We start from the raw sequence: 22,551 nt of genomic DNA on the forward strand, positions 1-22,551 counted from the left end.
CCTCAACTTTTTGCAGCTGTTATTTTATTACTTACTGCAGTCACCTGTTTCTCTGCTATTAGATGATCAGCTCCTTAAGAAAAGACCTGTCTTACTCGCACAACCTCAGCATTGCATAGAGCTCAGGCATTGAATATTAAGAGACCTGACTGGACTGTACCTCTCTACAAGCCCATAAATGCTGTGGGCATGGAAACCAGATACTCAACTTGTTAGAATTATTTTAAAATCAGAGTAACTAGCTTGATGACTTCTAGTGTATGGTCTTTATGCCAACTTTATTGTGGTTGTGCAGGGATCTTCTCTTCCACCCCCATTCTAAGATGTACTGAAGGTAAGTGAAGTGTTATTATTTGCAAAAGGGACTGGATTATTTTGTTTATGTATGCGCCTAATTTTTTTGTCCTTCCCCTGGTTTCTTTGCACTGAAAACAAAAAACAGGCAAACAAATCCCAGTAGTATTCTGCCCATTATAGTCACATCATTACCCTATTCTGCAAACACCAGTAGCTGGTTTCCACTGAATGTCTAGGCATAAAACCATTGCTAAAAATTTGAGACTTTGCTACAATTTGCATTTTTTTAAAAGCCAGGTAAAGAAAATATTTCATGATACAGATGTGCAAGGTCTAGTTGTTGTACATCTCCCTCTTCCCAAGTATTTTGCAATCAGAGCCCTGTGTTTTCAAAGCTCTTTGCAAAACTAAACACATGGGTTGTCAGGAGACACCGGGCCAGGGAATGCTTTCAGCCCAGTCCCAATCTCAACCCTCAAAGCGTGGGACGGGAAAAGCCGCGCCACAGGAAATAACTGAGGGCTGCCAAGGGCCGTCGGGGCAGCCAGGCTCGGGAGGGCGGGCGGAGATCCACCCCAGCGCCGCAGGAGGGGCCCGAGCTCTCCGCGGCGCCGCGCTCGCCGGTCTCGCCTTCCCCGCCCGAATCCGGGTACCGCCGGCGCATCGGGTCGGCCCCTTCCGGCTCGTTCCGGCGCCCGGCGAGGCATGCGCCTGCTACTGCTACTGCGGCTCGGGGGGCTGCGGCTCGGGGGCCTCCGCGCCTCCGCAGGCCTGGCCGCCCCGGCCGGGGCCCCAGCCGCCCGCTGCCGGCCCCTGACCCGCCCCCGGCTCCGCCCCGGCCTCGCCCCCAGCCCGGGGCTGCCGCGCCGAGTGGTAGCCACCGCCTCCGCCGCCCGCCCGGACTCGCTGCCCGCTAGCGCCGCCGCCATGGAGCGCCCCGGAGCGGGTGAGACCGGGCTGCCGAGCGGGCCGGAGGGGGGCGACGGGAGCCGCGGGGGCTAGGGCCCAGCTCTGCTGCTCGGCCTCGGGAGGGCCGGGCCTCGGGGAGAGCTCGGCCCCGCGCCGGCCCCGCGCCGGGTCTCCTCTCCCACCCTCCACAAGGACTCGGTGTAGCACCGGGCAGCCCACTTTGCAACCCCGGCGTGCTCAGAGCTGCGGCGACGGAGCGTCGTAATGCACGCTTTGTGGGCACCACGGAAGGCGAGGGGTGTGAGCCCATCCCTACGTTTCAGTTTTGTTTTTCCCTTTCTCGTCCTGTGACCCTTAGCGCAGAGTTCATGTCAACACACCTCCTGACGGCGTTGGTGTGGTAAACAAAACCCAGAACAAGAGCGATTTCATCTTATATAACAAATATTAAATATCTGAACCACCGTGCTGTCTCGTTTAGGATTTTACGCTAGGTTTGGAAATGACCGCTTTAAAAAGTGGCGCCAAATCTATACTGGCGCCCGGAATGAATTTCCAGCTTGGGTCAGCATTTGCTGCGTGCGAGCGAGTTATGGGCAGGACTTTCCATGAAAGAGGCTAAAACCCAATTAGAGAAGAGGTGCTCTGCTGCAAGATTTTGGCAGCATAAACATATATAAAGGCCTAAAAAGCATAAAACGTTAAAATGTGTTATATAAATAGCCATTAACTAGTATGGATATGTTTATAATTGTTATGCAAATGAAGTGATTAAAACCTTGTGGGCGGATGCCTATGGCGTGAATTTTTGAGATGCATTTATAAAATGCAAGGGAATGGAGATTGCTTAGGAGAGGAGTCACACCCCTGTTCCTTAAGTGTTAGAGCCTTGCAGTTCTGGATGCTGTTAGCATCTGTATCGTTTCCTTACATTGACAAAGTTTAATGGAGGTTACAGCTTCCTTTCATTACTTTTCAGATATTACTCACCTGTTTTGCCTATCTCCCCCTAATAATTTGGATTGTACTTTTGTTCTCTTTTTATGATGAGGAAACCAAAGCTTGAAGGTCAAGTGAGTTGTTTATTATTGCACTGCTCTCAACATTTATCCAGATGTAAGATGCTATTATTTTTAGCAGCAAAGGCAGGAGGAGAATGGATGGCATTGGCTCTGTCTCTTGGTTCTTGGAGAACAAACTTAACTATTTACCTACTAGAGAGAGGAGAGTCTTGCTTTTTTTGCTGTGTTAATAATTCCTATCTATTAATACAAAATTTTTTCAATTCTATAACAATGGAAGATAGTTTCTAGACTCCTGTTGATTTTGACATAACATTGCAGTCAAGTTTAATATGCTTTATTTAACAAGATGGAGAAGGATGTTGAGCAAGTGATATTATGCCTCAGTTTTTATTTTTATGTCAAATCAAAATACCTTAGTACCTTTCCTTCATTCATCTTGTGAAATGAGAGAATCTATGATGTGCTGAGATTGCCATTAAATATTGAAAATTATTTTTCATGGGCACTCAGTTTTTTGTAATGTAACCTGAGTGATTGATTGATTGATTGAGACAGGGTCTTGCTTTGTTGCCCAGACTGGAGTGCAGTGGCATAATCACAGCTCACTGTAACCTTCAACTCCCGGGTTCAAGCGATCCTTCTGCCTCAGCCTCCTGAGTAGCTGGGAGTAGTAGAGGTGTGTGCTGCCACACCCAGCTGATTTTTCTATTTTTTTGTGGAGACGGGATCATGCTACATTGCTCAGGCTGGTCTTGAACTCTTGAGCTCAAGTGATCCTCCTGCCTCAGCATCCTAAAGTGCCGGGATTACAAGCATGAGCCACTGTGCCTGGCCCATTTGCTTCTTAATAATTGAATTTCCAGAAAAACATATTTGCAGCCATGTATTTTTAACTGAATTTCCAATGTTAAATGTAATGTTGGAGAGAAACTACTTAAAAGTCTTTATGGAAGAAAAAAATAAAGTCAGAATTTACGGAAATAATAACACATAAGTGATACTGTTAAAAATAAACATGAAAAAGACTGACAAAACCTTGTTGGTTTGTTCAGGTAGTACATTTCTTAAGAGAGATTAATTTATATTGAATCAGCTGAGTTGTTTTCATGTAGGGTATGAGTTTAAAAAAATAACAAGTTAAATAGTCCTTTTTTCTTGTTGTGATATATTAAAGGAGAAATTCATTCTAATGAGTGTGAACATGTGTCAAAGAAAGAGAAAATGTCAGAGGAATTTGAAGCTGATACTATGGATCGTCTGGTAGACCTGCCATTTGCTACTATAGATATTAAAGATGATTGTCGAAGTAAGTACTTTATTAAGTAAAGATGTATTTAGAAGCAATGGATAATAAATTTAGTCATATATATTTTTTCTTAATAAATTATTTCACTTTAAATACTCATGATGTTTTTGAGTTTTAGTTATTAATTAATAGTTGTTGTCTGTATCTATTGATATTGTCAGAACTATCACAGATACCATTAAGACATGTCTCACAAAATTTTGAGCCAGATGATTCTATAATGTGTAAGCTACTTGCTACTTCGAAAATAATGGGCCAGAACATTCCATGGTTTATAACTTCCTTCAGTTATTCTGGAGCCACTGATAATTTCAGCTGTGCCTATTCATATAACAAATGTTTACTATGTACCAGGCACCTGCCTAGGCCTTGGAAAGATCCGTCAGTGGACGAGATAGGCGTTATCACTACTCTCATGGAGCTCAGCAGGTAGTGTTTAAAACAGTTAAACTTTTAATTCCTTTTTATTTTTTATTTTTTTAGAGATAGGGTCTTACTCTGTTGCCCAGGCTGGAGTGCAGTGGCACCATCATAGCTCACTGCAGTCTTGAACTCCTGGCCTCAAGTGATCCTCCCACCTGAACTCCCCAAATCCCTGGGATTATAGGCATGAACCACCAGGCTGAGCCTGTTAAACTTTTAATTAAATATACATTTATTGGATTGATTCAGTCCTTGAGAATTCTGTTCACAAACTTTAGGAAACCAATGCTTACTTGATTAAAATACTGCTGGAACTACATAGATATCTAAATCTGCATTTCATGTCATTCTAAAAACAATACTGTATTTGATATTTGGGGCTACCTTCACTGAAAATGTTAACAGATTTGCCTCTTATGCAGGTTGTTTGTGGGTAGGAAAATAAGGAGAAAAGCATCAGTGTATTCAGCAAATATTTATTGACTACATGCTCTTGCCATTCATTGTTCGCAGCTTTCCATGAAGCCTGGCTATGATTTGATGTAGTTTTTTCATGACTGTGGTTCTAAGCTGGGAGGCTTAAAAAGAAATTATCTACTTTAGTCTCTTCATTCTGAGAAGAGAAAAATGAGACTTAGAGAAGTTACATAAATTAGCTAAATTCACACAGTTGAAAAGATCCAGTTATAGAATCTGATTTCTGGTTTGTTAGTCATTTCTTTGATGAACATTTATAGACAGACATTGGGCTAGACATTCAAAATATTAAAACACAAGACAATCTTTACCCTCAAGAAGCTCACAGCTTCACTGGGGTACCAGTATGTTAATAATTATAATCTCATGAGATGAATATCATACAGGATGCTCCGGGAGCACATGGGGTGGGGATGTGTGTGGGGAGGCATCTAACCTGGGTGTGGGAGTAGAGGGTGTCCAGGAAGCCTTCCTAGAGGTTTGGTAAAAGTAGAGGCTTGAAGGATGATTATGAACTATATCCAGGACTCTTGAACTTACCTGATCATCAGAATTTTCTGTAGAGCATTGTAAAAGTACAGATTCCTTTCTTCCACCGTTGCATCAGGCCAGTGAATGTTTTTTTTGTTTTTTAAACATCCCAGATGATGCTGAGGCTCAGCTCAAAAACCATACTACTCTCTGTCACACTTTCTTCCAGATACAGTGAACCTGGTTTATATTTTGGGGAGATTGTAAGAAGAGAGAGATACTTAAAATGTATTAAATCCTGGTATTTTATTAATCAGTCTTTCCCATTCCATAATCCAAGGGGAAAAGGAAGCAGGAAGAGGTGTTTGCTCAGCCAGAGTGTGTGTTTCCCATCTTTTCCTTCACAGCTGGTCTGGAGAGAAGAACAGCACAGCTGTTTAGGGAGACCTTCATTTGAAGAATTTGCATACCTGTTAAGTAGGAGAAGATGCCCTTTGGAACAGAGAGGCAAGAATAGCAAGGATTTAATGTTTTCTTCTTAACACATCAACTGCCATGTGCGTTGTATTTAACTCTCTCAGGTTTTGAGCCTGGGACCTCATGAAGCATATGTAACTTACGTCTCTTCACCTCGGGAGCCGAGAGAACTGTTTTTCAAATTGCATATAACTCACACACAGAAAACAATGAAAAATAACAATTTTTTCATTAAATGAGAAAGGATTGTTTTGTTTTTGAAAGGATTGTTTTGTTTTTGAAGTTTTTATTCTATTTTCCTAATACAACACTGTGGCCCCAAGGAAAATTTTTTTTTCCTAGTGTGGCAGTCAGTGCATTAATTCCCTACTTGTTGAGCAAATAAAGTGAGTATGTCTGAAACATTCTATCACTTCCTTCTGATTTTATTACTCTCTCCAATTTGGATATAAAATGAAGAATTCTCATGAATAATCGTGCCCCGTGTGCCCATGGTAGGTGCCTCCCATCCCCCACTTCTTCCCTCTGAGCTCTTTTCCAGTCTCTGAATCATTCCTATTGGAGCACTCAGAAGTTAGACTGGAACAAGAAATGACAGTGTTTGCTATTCTGCCTACAGGTACTTCTGACTCATACGTATCTTACACGTACCTAATATATATGAAAAAACAGCTTCTACTAGAGATGGACAGCAAGATACATCCAGAATCCCAGAGAACAAATAGTATTTCCATAGCCACTGTTTTCTTGTATCTCTCTACTGGTGAGGAGACCAGTGGCCACAAGGGCTGGAAGAGGGAAGGGGATGGATGTGTTTGTGGCCTGCATTCCCTTCCTGCTCTGAAAGGGACAGCTGCTTCTTCAGAGGATAGGCATTGGGAAGGGTAGCCAGTCCTTCATCAAAGAAATAATGTTATCCATGTATATTACGGGCTCAGGCCAGTCCACAAAAGTCCATTTTTAACTATTAATATATAGTATTATACTGCTTTTTGGTAGTTCAGGCTTTATGAGTTAAAATTCTTTGTGGGTGAGTCTAGTCTCCAAACCACCACGTACAATATTACTTTTGCGGGAATTGGATTTCAAATACCAGGCTCCAACTTATACATGGTAGTGTGATATAATGAGAGAAACAGAAAACTTGTATTTTAAGTTTTGGTTATTTCGTTTTCTACTTGTGTGACCTTGGGCACTTAAAATGTGGATAATAATTATCTCCTGCTTACTTCATAGCGTGGCTATGCAGATAAGAGATAATATATGTAAGAAAGCAGTTAAAAACATTATATACAAATGTTATTTATAAAACCTTTGAAACATACCCCTTAGTTATTTGGGGACAACTTATTTTTTTAATTTTTTTAATAGCATTTACTAAATCATTAAGGCAAAAATAATAAAATTCTTTGCAAACTAGAAACAACTAGTTTTTGTGAAGTGACATTTTTATAGAAATGTACAAAAACTGGGAGTTTTGTTGCCAACCCTTAAACTGTAAGATAGATATAATAATGGTGTTTGTACCCCAAAGGATAGTTTGTGGCTTGAATGGACTTAATTTGGCTTTCTCTTATTTTTCAGTTGCATGGAAATTTAATCAGTCTACTTTACTTGTTCTGCGGTAGATAGCGACCTTAAAATTCTCAGGTTCCTGGTCATTGCCTGTGGTTCCTCCAGGTTTTTTTTTTTTTTGCATGTGGAAATTGTGAGTTAACTGCCAAGAAATTCTTGCCGATAGAACCCCTGGCAGGGCAATGAGGAAAGTAGTGTTGACAAGAACAGCATGGGAAGGGGAGTCCTTTCTAGTCAGAAAACTCCTAAATTGGTTAGTTTAGTGTCTCTCAGTAGTCAACTGTTTGACCTTCAGTGTGGGTGCAGTATCAGGATTAGGCAGCATGTGGTGTGGTTGGGTGAAGTGGATCTTTACATTTGGTGGCTAGTTTTACTTTTAAGGAGACTTTTTACTAGAATTATATGTTAGAATATTAAGTGCATTAAAATATTACATTATTAAATCTTAGACTATAGCATATTAGAATATAAAAATATATTAGAAAAAATTCAAATGTATGTACAAAAGAAAATCTTTTAGAAATGGTGAGGAAACAGTGCAACCTATGCCACATCTTCAGCTCCATAGGTTGGACATGTTCCAGGAGAAAATCCAGCATTGGTGAGTGGTTGACCTTGACCTAGATGGGTCTCTTCTCTTTACAACTGTGGTACCCAACCCCTGGTACCGGTCCGTGGCCTGTTAGGAACTGGGCCACCCACAGTAGTGGGTAAGTAGTGTTGCTAGCCATCCCTCCCCACCCCGACTCAGGTCTGAGGAAAAATTGTCTTCCATGAAACTGGTCCCTGGTGCCAAAAAGGTTGGGGACTGCTGCTTTACAAGGGAAGTGTTGTGAGTGAATGGGTTGGAAACCCAGTAACCCATCCCGAAAATGTCTGGGGTTGCTGTTATAATGTTCTGCGTCTGAAAGTTGAATGGGTGTCTGCAGTAGAGTCATTCTGCTGCTAATGTGAGTAGCTTAGTGTGCTTCCCACAATGTGAATTTGTGGGCAGCTTTAGTTTAATTGATTCTAGTCTCTTAAGAGAATCACAATTCTTAACTGTCAAACCACATTTAAATCAAGATTCAAAAGAAAATATTTGAGAAGTTCTTTTTTTTTACTTATATGTCTTTAATGAGTGTGGAATTCAGTTCTCCTTATATTGAAATAATTATAATCCTTATTTCACCTCACATCAAATTCTAATCTTGTAATTATTGGAGATTTGAGAGATATGGGAAATTATTTTGTTCCTCATTTAGTAACCAATATTATTGTTATATTTTAAAAACTACTTAGACTCTTAAATATTTAAAAATATATTTTTTCATAGAAAAGTGCCATACCTAATTAAGATTAAATCTCAGTACCAGATATGGTGATTATCCTGAGTCAATTAAAAAAAAGTTAAATTATGTTCTGTGTCCTGTCTATAATTAATTGGGGAGGCATATACTATATATTCCAGATTTTATTATGAAAGGGCTTAAGGCAAATATTTGTCTCAGGTAATACAAAAGGTGGATATTTTTTCTTTTTTTGTTAAAAATAAGACCACGACTAAAAATCAGAACAAGTTCAATAGATATATTAAGTCAACACATTTATTGAGTGTGCTATATACCAGGTACTATTACTGGGGCTGAGCAAAAGATGTAGAAAATAAAATTCAACTAGTAAACAAATATATGGAAAGTTATTCAACTACATAGGTAGCAATGAATGCAAATTAAAATATGATTTTAACTTATCAGGAAAGTTTTTTAAATGGCAATACTCAGTGCTTTTAATGTATCTACATTGCTTCTGACAATACAGTTTATTGTTATAGTTTTTTTTTAGGATGTAATTGGTTGGGATCACCAGCAATGTTCATATATGGGATGGATCCAATCATGAGACTCCAATATAAGGACATAATCTTACTAGTGAAAAAATTTGATTCACATTTTAATAGTAAAAATATTGGGAAAAGAGGGCCGGGCGTGGTGGCTCATGCCTGTAATCCTAGCACTCTGGGAGGCCGAGGTGGGCGGATCGTTTGAGCTCAGGAGTTCGAGACCAGCCTGAGCAAGAGTGAGACCCCATCTCTACTAAAAATAGAAAGAAATTATATGGACAGCTAAAAATATATATATAAAAATAAAAAAATTAGCCGGGCATGGTGGTGCATGCCTGTAGTCCCAGCTACTTGGGAGGCTGAGACAGGAGGATCGCTTGAGCTCAGGAGTTTGAGGTTGCTGTGAGCTAGGCTGACGCCACGGCACTCACTCTAGCCTGGGCAACAGAGTGAGACTCTGTCTCAAAAAAAAAAAAAAAAATATTGGGAAAAGAATGCAAATGTCCACGATTAGGGAATGGTTGAATATGCTATATTAGTGCCTCTAGGTTACACATTATGCAATTATTTGGTATTAAATAATATTTCTGAAAATGATGTTATAGCATTGGGTACATTCCTATATGTGTGTGTGTGTGTGTGTGTGTGTGTACACGCATATTATATCATGCAAGGTGAAAAAAGTAGGGCAAAAATTGTATGTGCTATTTACAATTGTGTAAATACTATATGTGATCTGTCACCAGAATTCATAATGACTGTGTTAAGGAAGTAGGTTTATGAATATTTTTTTTTTGTTCTTTTCTCTAGTCCTCAAATTTTATGAGTGTTCTTTATTCTATATAAAAATAACAATTAAAATTTTAATTTTATTTATTTTCTTTTAGAGATGGGTTCTTGCTCTGTTGCCCAAGTTGGAGTGCAGTGGTACAATCATAGCTCACTGTAGGCTCAAACTCCTGGCGTCAAGTGATCCTCCCACTTTGACCTCCCAAAGTCCTGGGATTAGAGGTGTGAGCCACTGCGCCTTGCCCTAAAAGTTTTAAATGTGGTTAAAAAACTTGTACATTTTCATTAATTTAATTTCACCAACATTTTTCCTAAATATATTTGCTAAATTAAATATTTATAGAAATTTTCCCTTTAAGAGCAGTATTTCATAGTAATAATATTGAGTCCTTCCAGCACATTGTTAAATGCTTTATATTTTCTTAATTCTCATAGAAACTTGGAGATAAAATTATTTTTTTAGAAAGTTTTAGTAACTTGCCAAAGTTTGAGATAGCAAGGGGGAGTGATTCTAGAAGGCAATGTTCCTAAGTCAGATAACTGAGGAGTTTTAGTAATGTTTACTTCAAAGTTTATTTTAACTGCTTAAATAAAAAGAAAAAAAGAATATCAAAACAAAATCTAATTCATTATTAGCTGTTTAGCTAAGAGCAAGTGTGAAAACAATCAACCCATAATAAGAAATGGACATATTAATTAAATTAATTTCTCCCATAATTCATTCCTTTGTAATATTTGAGGGAATGAATAAAACCTGAGGAAAAATTAGATAATTTACATAAAATGACATGTGGTGCTTTAGTTAAAAAAATGCATGGATCAGAGAGTTACAGCCTTTGTCAACAAGACCAGATTCATTAGAGCACATTAAAATGGCTACTGAAATCTTGAAATTTAACAAGTAGTATAAATTAAATTTATAAGACAGGTTTACAGCTGATGACTTTTTTGTTAACCAGTCAAGTTACTCTAAATAATCCAGGGAAAAGATCCAGGACACATAGCCAGAATTTTCTACATTTTGTTTCTGTGGTCACTAATCTTTAAAATTTTTATCAATAAACTAGATGATTACATGAATATTTTGCTCTTTATATTTTCAAATGAAGCTAAATAAAAAGAATAACAGAAAATTGTATTGTAGCACCTACATTATGATTTCAGTGTTGGAAATAAAATGAAGTTCAGTAAGGAAAAGCAGAGGGATTTTACACTGTGGCCACACTAATAAACTTTACAAATAAAAGACAGGGATGATATGCAAACGGGAGAAGAGATACTGGGCTTGATGTGTAATAAATTGACAGAAAATCAGCAGGACTCACTGAATTAAAAAAATAAAAAATATACATATAAGGGTTAGTAAAACTGTACTGTAGCAATAAATACTTCCGGGAACTTTTCCTTTTTTACCCAGCTCTCACCAGATAATTTTAAACTTTGTATGGTCTGTGATACCTAACAAAAGAAAATTTTATATTATCCAATTCAAAGGAAAGTTAAATAGTTATTTATTGTAAGATTATAGAAAGCTAAAGAAATTTAAATAAATCCTGTACTATATTATTTTTACCTAAATGTATTCTGAGTTGGGTTTTACACTATGTCATTCTCATGACACCAGAATTGTTAGAATCGTTTTGTGTTATAACCACTACCTTGAGAGACTATGGGTTTTTTTTTTTCTGGATGTTAGCAAAATGGACTTATGGGATATTTGAAATGGCAAAAATAAGTTGCTCCAGATAGGAAGACAATTTAGTGTTAATGGATAATGTATAAAACAACTTAAAAGTGTCAGTGATCTTTTAAACACCATGTTAATTCGGTTCCTGTCATTAGTATTGGAGTGTGAGTAAAATATAACAAAAATGATTGTATATCTTACATTCACAGTAAGGAATATATTTTACATTGTCACTCAACACACACGTGTATGCAAAAAACTGAAATAAATGTTTTGCAAAGCAATAACTTATACTTACTGTCTACATGACTGCCATTCCATTCCATTCCATTCTATTGCATTCCATTCCAGGTTTTGAAAAGTACTCTTTATTATCTTCTAAGCTGATTTCATAACTTACTAGTGGGTTGATGCTTGCAGTTTGAGGAAAAAAAACAACCAGACTCTAGGTTCTGAAATCATTCTTTAACTTCACCATGAAATGTCCTAATTGGTACTGATGTTAACAGTACCTTTACCACAGATTACTAGAAAACTAGTACTGGAAGAGACGCCAGAGAGAGATTATCTAGCTGTCCCTCCCTGTCCCTGTTTTTCTTTTCTTTACTTTTTCTTTTTTAATGGTACATTATAGAAACTTTCCAGTGTATGTATAGTGGGAAAAATAGGACAATGAGCCTCATGTATTAATTAATTCTTCCTCAGTGGATTATTTTGAAGTAAATCCCAGACATGTCACTGTATCTGTAAATACTTTAGTATGTATCTTTAAAAGATAAGAGATCTTTTTAAAAAAATCATATTCAAAATATTCTTACCATATCAAAAAAATGTTGGTAATTCCTGATGTCATCAAATATCCAGTCAATCTCTGATTGTGTCATAGTTTTAAAAAATCTAGATTATTTGAATAAGAAACCAAAGTCTGTGCACTATGTTTCATAGATATGTCTCTTCAGTTTCTTTTCCTCTATAGATATCCTCCTTTTGTTCTTGTATGTGTGCATGTGTGTGTTTATTGTTGTTGAAGAAATCAGATATTTTGATATTCTTGTCATTTAATATATTTCTCTGTCCGTTATATTCCCAGTAAACTGGTAGTTAGATCAGGAGGCTTAAGTTTCTCAGTGTTGGCAAGAATGCTCCAAAGATAGTATTTTGAATTTCCTATTGTATGGCATCAGTAGGCATATCATGTTTGCTTGTCTTGCCTTTTTGTGATGTTAAGATTGTCAGCAGTTGCAGGTCTTATGACCCTAAATGTATCCATTATTAAAATTCACCATCAGCCAGCAGCTAATGGATCATCCATTGATGATCTTTGAGTTGATCCATGACTTTGTTAAGCATTTCAAAATGGTGATATCCTAACTCTATCATTTGGCATTTATTAGCTGGAAATTTCTGTAAGGAACTTTACCTTAGTTAACTATTTGATTTCTTTATGACTATTTGGTTGTAAGGAAAGGTGGAATATGCTTGATTTTTTTCCCTTTATCATCAGATTTTTAGGCTGTTTCTCTAGACTTGTCCAAAGGTGACCTGTCAGTTTTTGGTTTTAATTTTTCTTTTTAGTATCATTATGAACCAATGGATTTAAACATGTGATTTACTTCACACCACTGAAGTTATTATTCTATTTGTGGCCCAAATTGTCCCATCTTTGGCCAGTGGGAGGACTTTCAAATAGACTCTAGAGACCTTCTGACATGATCCCAGGAATCATTGAATTTCCAGGCCTACAAGAGTACATTGTATTTCCAGACCTAGAGTCAGCTCTTTCTCCAAGCATTGGTCAGACTTTCAAGTTCTCAGATAAACAAGTTAAATAACTTGATTAAAAGATGCTTGTTGGAAAACCAGTCTTTGGGCCAGTGCCCTTTTAACCATCTGCTGCCTCTACAGATTGAAACACACAGTGCGAGTTACCTTCCCCATAGTTGTAGCCCCTCCCTCTTCTTTTTGGAGAGTATTTCTTCCACAGCATAGGTTGATGACTGCCAGATTCTCACTATCCCAGCTTCCTGTTGCTTGAGGTTAGTCCTGTGTCCTGATTTGGACGTTGAGATGTAAGGGGACAGATGCTGGAAACATTAGAATTGATTTGTAATGTTACCTTAAAAAATGGGTGTCTTGCTTTTGAAATTTATTTTTCAATATTTAATTTTTTGAAAACTATTCAAAACAGCTTTTCCTGCTCCATACCCATAGAAGGTACAAGTGATCTGGATGATAAAAAACAATAGATAGTTTATAAATCATCTGTTTCTCTTTGGGAGTTGCTTAAATGACCTTTAGCAGATGCAGATTTATCTCCCTAATTATGTTTAGTTTGGGGTAATATCTCATAATAGATAATAATGGTACTTGCTTTGCACCAGGAAGTGGTTTAAATGCTTTCATGTATTAACTGACTGAATCCTCAAAAAGATCCTATGAGGTAGCTATTTTATTCCAAATTACAGTGGGGAAACTGAGGTAAGGAGAGTTTATAGTACTTGTCTAAGATCTCACAGCTCGTAAGTGGGAGAGCCAGGATTCTAAGCCAGGCACTCTGGTTCCAGACTATATTAAAATTGGTTTCTGTTTCCAGAGTACCAATTATCCCAACAGTAGGTGGAAATGGGCTAGAAATGTATTTATTAACTGAAATGGATTAAAATGTATTTGTTCTTCATTTTGTGGCTTCTGTTTAAAGTTAGTACATTTAGTAATGAACTAAATTACTACAGTCAAATCTAAGACCTTTTCTTAGGTATCTAAAATTGCAGGCAGCCCTATAACCTATTGATTTGATTTTTCCATATTAAAAAACTTGCATAAACCAGGCACGGTGGCTCATGCCTGTAATCTCAGCAATTTGGGAGGCTGAGGCAGGAGGATTGCTTGAGGCCAGGAGGAGTTCAAGACTAGCCTGAGCAACATAGTGAGACCTCATCTCTAAAAAAGAAATTAGTAGTCCCAGCTACTGGGAAGGCTAAGGCAGAAGGATTGCTTGAGCCCAGGAGTTCGAGGCTGCAGTGAGCTATGATTATACCACTCACTCCAGCCTGGGTAACAGAGTGAGCCTCTGTCTCAAAAAAACAAAACAAACAAAAATAGGAATAAAGATTTAACAGACAAAATCATTCTGCCCAATTGTTATGAAAGTTTCTAAAGCATTCTCTTAATTTTTTCAACAAATAGTTTGTAGTGTGGCAAGGGCCACAAACCAAACTTTGAGTGGCAGTGCTACATCTGGTTATGTCCTAGATAACCAGGTGTCCAAATAAATATACATACACAGGATAGGTAGAAAAATAAATGATCTTTCCTAGTGTTATGAAAATTGTGGCATTGAGGAGAGAAGAGTTGTTAGCTATGCTGTAGATCAGGGATTAGCACACTACGGCCTGTGGGCCAAATCTGGCCAACCACCTGCTTTGTAAATAAGGTTTTATCAGAACACAGGCATACCCATTCATTTATGTTTTGTCTACAGCAGTTGAGTGGTTGCAAGAGAGAGCATATGACCTGCAAAGTATAAAATATTTACTATGAGGTCCTTTACAGAAGTGTTTGCGAATTTCTGCTTTAGATTTGAAAATGATAATTATGAATGATTGCTACTTATATATCGCTTGTTTCTTTTTTTCTCACTATATTACCTTTGTTTAAATGTATTAGACGTACTGTTGTTTGACTTTTTTCCTCCAGTCACTGATGAACCTCAAATAAATTTGGAGAGAAGTAAAGAAAATGAACAGAGCAAGAGTGATCAAATAAAGAAGAACAAAAAGCAAAAAGATTATCAACCCAACTATTTCCTTTCCATTCCGATCACCAAGAAAGAGGTGCTATTTTTTAAAAACTATTTTTACTGTGAAGTTTTATTCTAACATATATTTAAAGTACACTAAATGCTTATAAGTCCACTTGCTCTCAGCTTCTAAGACTCTTCGGTGGCATTTTGGCAAGACCATACAGGGAATATTCCTGTGTAAATAGTAGGAATGTATTTAAACAATAATTTTGAAAAATATTATTTAAACAATTATTTCTAAACAATAATTTTGCAAAGGTCACTTGAAGTGTCATCGGATCACATCAGGGTCCTTTGCAAGCATTTGTTCACGACGTCGGAGAAATCCTTTGGAAGCAGAGAGCAGTGACCCGCTGAGAAAAGAGGATTCTGAAATCCTGGGAAAGTAACTCAGGTTTCTTGCTGGTTTTTCTTGTTTATGGTAGTGATTATTGCAACATACTTTCTTTAAAAATTACTCATTGTTGTACCAGCTTAATATTGTACCATGAACTTGGTAGAAATCTATTAAAAATCTGAAAAATTAATGTGGTATGAATAACAGGAAATGGGACCAGCCAATTAGCCCATACTGAGGAACCCTTGAGAGGGAAAACTACTGTATCTAATTACAACCGCTAAAGCAGTGTGGTAGGAATTAAAAATGCCTCAGGAAAGAACACCTCCCTTGGAAGACTGACTGTTTTTACATCTTGGCCCAATTTAGGAGCCAGATCTGAATTTCTGTTTGATTGTGGATTAGTATCTCTTTGACCAGGCACATTTTCAGGTTGCTTCTCCCCTTATTTCACCAGAATGTCTCTAGGGAATGCTAAGGAATTTTTAAAAATCAAACCAAATTGAGATCAAAGAAATATATATCAAAAGAAAATTCTGTTGGGGGCATTCTAGGGAATATCTAGTCTGTGAGGCATGGTTTATCTGGGAAGAAAAGATACATGGAAAGAGAAAAATTGCCTAGCCATAGAGATTTTAGATTTGATGCAGTGAAGAATCATATTCTGATTTTACTGATACATATTTGATTCCTTTGCCTGGTTAACAGTAAAATAGTCCTTAAAAGTGTTTAGGTGGTACATAGTTTAGTGTAATCTGCCATTATATATTATATTAAAATACTTGCAAGTTGTTTGGATAGGTTTTCTTTGAAATTTAGGATCATGTATACATGTGGGGATTAGCAGAGCTCACGGAGTGAGAGTTGGTGCTGCTTTAATGAGCAGTCCGACAGAAGCCAGGTCCTAAGGAGACTGAATGTCAGACAGTTAAAGTGACTTCCCTAAGGACACATGATTTGTGATTGGAAGAGAATCCAGGTTCTTTGTTTTGGTTTGTTTCTTAGAGATTGTTCCAGCACAGAGTCTCTCAATGTAAATGTTCCAGAAGCACTCCTAGGAGTTGCTTTCATTAGGCCACTCATTTTATTCTTCTCCCCTCACACCTCTGTTCTTTGCTCCCATGGTGGACTGAACAACAACTCTGCATCACCCTCACGCCTGCCCCCACTCTCCTCTTGGCCTGGTTCTGGCTTCTTGCCTCTTCCAGTGAGGATGGGAAGATTGCGGGGATGTGCTGGTGGGGTAGGGAAGGTAGGGAAGGGGACAGAGGGGAAAGAGAAATTCTTCCGTTCTAGGGTTTAGGCCACAAGGGTGTTGGGAGGAAGAGGATGAGGGAGTCCTATCTACAGCACTTAGTTTTCGCCCTACAAGCTGCTGTAGCCTTTGTTTCTGCTTCCCCAACCCTGTGTGCAGATAGTGGAAAGAGTGTGGGCCTTGCAGTTCAACAGACCTTGCTGGAGTAGCAGCTGGGTCACAGACTCTACTGTGGGTGTAGGTCAAGTTACCTAATTTCTTTGCGTTTCCATTTCTTCAGGTGTGCAATGAGGTAGGTGTTAATACCTACTTCAAAGGATTATTTTCTAAACCCAAATCTGGACATATTACTGACTTGCTTATACAATTCAGGATTTTCCCGTTGTTAGCAGAATAAAGACAAACCCTTTAGCATGCTCTGTCAGGCTTTGTCTGTTCTGCCTTGGCCATTTCAGCCCCTACTCTTCCTGCTTGAGCTCCTCCGGCCTGCCTGGGACTTGCCAGGTTCCCTCTGCGCCACGGTAAGCCTCCTCCGGCTGGGAGTCTTCTCTTCCCTCCTCTTGGTTTTCTTAATGCCCAAATTTCAGCTCAAACCTCTCCACCCGTGACCACCCTGACTAGGTCAACAGCGCCTGTTTCCTCACCCCATCCCCCCAGCTAACGGCTTTCATAGCTTTCTGTTTGTCCTTTGTCATCCTAGCAACTTGACGCTTCCTTCTTCCCAAGGTTTTTAGAACATTCCCAGTACATAGACCAATGCTTGTCTAAGAGTAGGTGCACACACACACACACACACACACACAGCTGTCATTTCAAGGGGGAAGGTGTGTTTCTGCTATAACAAGTAATAATCAGCACACTTGAAATAATAAATACAGTGTTACAAATGCTGGTTTCATGATATAGGTTTAGTAGCAGTTATTTGTTTTCAGAGAGGTAGGGTGATGTACAATAGTAGGAAATGCAGGTTTGAAGTGACCTTGAAACCATATAATTTGATGTTTCCCCCCAAGAAACTTATTTGTAGTTAACAGTTTAGAAAGCTTACATATAAATATGGGGAGAAGATGTAGGGATTGGGCAAGATTAGGAGATATATTTTATATCTTCTACATGAGTACCTTTTTTGTTTGTTGGTTTTAAAGTATCTAATGTTAATTTTCATTTTAAACTACTTATGAGCTTTTGTGGGAAGGCTTGGGAAAAGAAGCACCATTTATAACATTGTTTCAATGGAAGACTGTATTCCAAGTTCCAATTAAGTGACCTGCAAACAAGCTTTTGGAAGCTAGCACATTCACAATGAGTTGCTCTACTTTTGGCCTCTACTTGTTGGCATCTAGTTTTAAAGAAAAAAGTGTTTGAAATTACACAGGTCTTTGATTTTAAACACATTCTTAGAAGTTTGTAATTCGTTATTAATGGAAAATCTTGATTTCATATTTTTAAGCAATAGAATTGGAAAATGAATTAAAATAGTTGCATAAAAATATCCTAATTGGAAGTATATGAAAGTATGTGTTTCTTTGTTGACGTGCAATTACATGTTAGTTTGAAAATAAAAGAAGAAAAAATTTTGATGGGGTTATAATAAATCCGTAATGTTTCTTAAATGGCTAGAATTGTTTAGTTATTAATTCTAGCTGGATTTACCCACATGTTGGTTTTGTATAATTTCTTAGATAATAATGTAAAGTAAATCAACATGGAAAAAATACAAGGCATAGTCAGAAGCTGGTTGAAATTAGGAATATATTAACTTTTTTGGGTATCTTTTAAAAATATACTAGTGGAAAAAGATGATTTTCTTCAGGGGTTTTAAAAGGCATTTTTTAACATTTAATTCTGTATTTCATCATTTTGTAATGTGAAAATTACTGGTTTTATGAAAATGTGAAAGTAGATTAGTGCATTTAGTTTTTTTCTGGAAAGTGTAATAGTAAAAGTATTTGATACCATCATGTATATGTTAAGCACTTGGTAGATATAGAACATTCTTTTATTTGAGTATGATGTTTTTACTTTTACTCCAGTTATTGCTATATGATAAGTTTTTCAAGTTCTTTTCATGGTTGTAGGCAAACAATACAAATGAGAATATTCAGCTTTAAAAACAAGTTAGTTAGCAAATTGATGTGATAATTCCAGTAAATGTGAATAAGGCAAGAAATTTAGGAAAAATGTATGTAACAGCTTGGAGAAATTTCAAAAACGCTATCAAAAGATAAGGTCAAAGACATTCTCCTACCATGTGCTAGAATGCAACTCTTTTCTCTCATGCAGAAGCATCCTAACTTTGAGGCATTTTCTTTGAACTGACATACGATTTGAGTCAATTAGAAAGCTTAAAAGATACAGGAACAAATTGCATTATTTTTAGGCATGTGGAATATGGCTTAGTGGTGATGTTTAGCAGATGGGTGTCTGCTTTTATTCTTTTAATGCAAAGAAATTACTCAATGAATGAAATATTGAAGATTTCAATAAAGTTTTTATTTTTAGAAGTTTCTTTCACTGTCATATTTAAATTTGACTTTTTAGTATTAGATTTTAAAAATGTACTTTGTACAATACTGCCAATAGCTGGGGATTATGGTGACAGATAAGCTTTAATGACTTTATAGAATTTTAAACAGTGGCTGTTAAAATTAGTTTCCTTTGGCCTTTGATGACATTGGTACTTTAAAAAAATGACATATAAAGAAGACTCTGAAGTGTTTTTCTTTTTCTTTTCTTTTTAAGAATGTAATTGGGAACAGAAAGCATTAACAATTTTAAGATGATATCAAGGAACATATAAATTAATTTGGAGCATGAAAGCATACTTAGAATATATTGGTTGATTATATTAACTTTGAAATTTTCATACATTTGAGGCTAATCCTGCATTGTGAGTACTGTGTGACTTCAGGGAGATAATAGACTTAAAAGTGTTTTAGTTTTTAATTTACAATTTTATAAGCTACTGGGTAATTCAAAGATATTAATACTAATGGTCTAAAACTGTGATACCATGTTGGCATTATACTAAAATGGAGAATATACAAATGGATAGAATTTTGAACATTGTCCTGAATTTACATGTATTGTAATTAGTACTTGAGCTTAGAATAAAGACTAAGTTATTATGAAAATGCAAACATTCTACCCACCAGGTACAAATAGCAATCTCTCTTCCCCCCAAGATTGAGACAACCAAAAATGTCTCCAGGTATTGCCAAATGTCCCTGGGAGGCAAAATTGCCCTGGTAGAGAACAACAGATTAATAATATTGTTAGTGTTGTAACTTTATATTAGGCAATTGTGGAGAACTTACAAAGTACTTTCATGTACTAAAGTGATCTTTAATGTAACCATGTTAGTTTGGCAATGCAGGTTTTTATTATTCCTATTTTGCAATTGAAGAAACCAAGGCTCAGTGAGACTAGGTGACTTGTATGGCATCACAGCTCTGGCAGACATGGGTTAAAATCCAGGATTTGTGACCTGAGTCTAGCACCCTTAATTTACATCACTCTCTATTATATAACTAAATTCTTACCTTAAGCCACTTTCTCATCATAAATTAAACCAGAATAACCATGGTACCAGCTGAGATTTGAAGATGTAATTGCATTGTTTTGAGGTCTGACTTTTTAAGTACCTATGATGTACTTGACGTTGGGCTAGGCCCTTTCCATATGTACCTGGATTCACTTGAGGTACTCCATTATTCCTGTAAGCCAATCTCAGCACTGCATTGCATCTGGAAAAAACTCTGAAAATTCCAGTTTAAAACATTTCAGAGTAATGTGGACTTAGGCTAAAGGCTTTTTAAAAGAGAGCCAGTGTGTTCCATTGTCCTAGTCCATTTTGTGCTGCTGTCACAGAATACCTGGGACTGGGTAATTTATAAAGAACAGAATTTTATTTCTCACAGTTCTAGAGGCTGGGAAATTCAAGATTGAGGAGCCAGCATCTGGTAAGGGGCTTCTTGCTGTGTCATCTTATGGCCAGAGAGAAAGCGCGAGAGAGAGCAAGAGGGGGCTGAACTTGTCCTTTCATCAGGAGCCCACACCGGAGATGATGAGCCCACTCCTGTGACACCAGCATTAACCCCTTAGTGAGAGCGCTGCCCCATGCCCCAAACACCTCCCATTAGGCCCCACCTCCCAACACCCCCTCATTGGGGATCAAGTTTCTACCACATGATCTTTGGTAGAAGATCAAACCATAGCACATAGTATCCAGAAAGGCTTGCTAAAAATCCACTTCAACTGTCTCTTCCCTTGGTATTTCATTTCTTAAGTCAGTTCCCACATCTCTGCCTCTTTTTTTGCGCCCCCCCCCCCCCCAAAACAAACTCCTTGTAACTCTGTTGGCATTTTTTCTTACTCCATTGCTTTCTAGATACTTCTCCTCAACCCTCCCAAATCTTTTCCTCCAGGTGCTCCCCTCATCTTTTCTCATATGCACTTTTTTCTTTTCTCAGGCTCCTTTGCTTTGTGTGGTATATGGTCTTTAAGGGGTGTTTAAAAATCGTGTTTCAATTTATTTTAATAGAGATAATACCAATATCTACTTCATAGGATTGTTGAGAAGCTTCATTGAGCTAATATATGTAAATGGTTACTGTGGGACATAGAACCTAGTGAGCACACGTAAAGATCGGTTGCTTTGCTGCTGCTGTTGTTTAAATATTGTTTTTATTATTATCACCCAGCATTATGGTGAGACAGCGGTGTAGAAGAAATAGACATTGTCCTCAAGGAATTATAATTTCTTTTTTTTTTTTGAGACAGGATCTCACTCTGTCACCTTGGCTAGAGTGCAGTGATATGATCATAGCGCACTGTAACCTCAAGTTCCTACGCTCAAGTGGTCCTCCTGCCTTGGCTTCCTGAGTAGCTGGGACTACAGGCATGTGCCACCACACCTGGCTAATTTTTTATAGTTTTTGTAGAGACAGGGTCTCACTATGTTACTCAGGCTGGTCTTGAACTTGTGACCTCAAGTGATCCTCCTGCCTTTGCCTCCTAAAGTGTTAGGATTACAGGCGTGAACCACTATGGTTGGCCTTATAATTTCATTTTATTTATATAAAGTAGAGAAAATAGTGACTCTATAAAATCTTTGCATACCATTATGTTTGGAGCATTTTATTTATCAGGCTATCCATATTCTTTAATTGGGTATCACAGAGGTGACATCTTGTATTGGTAAATGTTATGTTAGGTGTCATTGTGTAACTTTCTGCTGGAAAAACCATTTCTTCTGTTAATCTCTTTTACTTACAAAGCATAGAGAAAGACTGAGATTATTTTGGGTGATGTGGATTTATTGTAAAAGTACATGATGTTAAAGAAAAAATATTCATGACACGTGTTAATGATGGTAAGGCAGGCTTCATGCAAAGAGGGACCATGGTGATAGGTGCAGACCACTGCACTGCAGTCTTCCGGTGGGGCAGAGAGATTGAACTCAATTCTGACTCGAGCAAGGCCAAGTGGGGATTTATGCCAAGGAGCAGGGTGGAGGTCAGTGGATGGAAAATTACTGAAAGGAAACATCAAGAATAAGAGCTTTCTGGCTAAATTGACTTGATAGGATTATCGGTGAAGGCAGGCCAGGGTGGTAAGGTCTCTAAGATGGGTGGTCAGATACAAAGGTGGTATCTGACTTAGTAGGATTCTTGCTCCAACTAGCTTCTATAATACAGGGAAGAGAGAAGAGAGAGAAAGCCAAGGTCTGGCCTAGTCAGAGGACTCAGAGGAGCCTGAATAAAGTTTTAGTCAAAGGAGAGAGTCTTTGTCAATGAGAAGTCAGATTCCAGGACAGCATCTCATGATTTGCCCAATCACATTCCACAGATAATGGGAACATTGTTCAGGATAAAACAGCCACTCTAGTATCAGAACA

The 22,551-nt window shown here is 37.8% G+C and overlaps 1 protein-coding gene across 3 annotated transcripts in view; it reads left to right on the top strand.

The window, feature by feature from the left end:
* The first annotated feature begins 1,067 nt into the window (after positions 1 to 1,067).
* The window catches only part of AKAP7 (A-kinase anchoring protein 7), a 121,792-nt gene continuing 100,308 nt past the window's right edge, over positions 1,068 to 22,551 (top strand). For all 3 annotated transcript variants that reach the window (XM_069487348.1, XM_069487347.1, XM_069487346.1), the window contains exons 1-3: positions 1,068 to 1,243; positions 3,406 to 3,537; positions 14,955 to 15,091. In XM_069487348.1, coding sequence (XP_069343449.1) covers positions 1,225 to 1,243; positions 3,406 to 3,537; positions 14,955 to 15,091 — 288 coding nt within the window. In that variant the 5' untranslated portion in view covers positions 1,068 to 1,224. The remainder of the gene's footprint in view (positions 1,244 to 3,405; positions 3,538 to 14,954; positions 15,092 to 22,551) is intronic.

This window comes from Eulemur rufifrons, chromosome 15 (genome assembly GCF_041146395.1).
Source record: "Eulemur rufifrons isolate Redbay chromosome 15, OSU_ERuf_1, whole genome shotgun sequence".
Classification (NCBI taxonomy): Eukaryota; Metazoa; Chordata; class Mammalia; order Primates; family Lemuridae; genus Eulemur; species Eulemur rufifrons.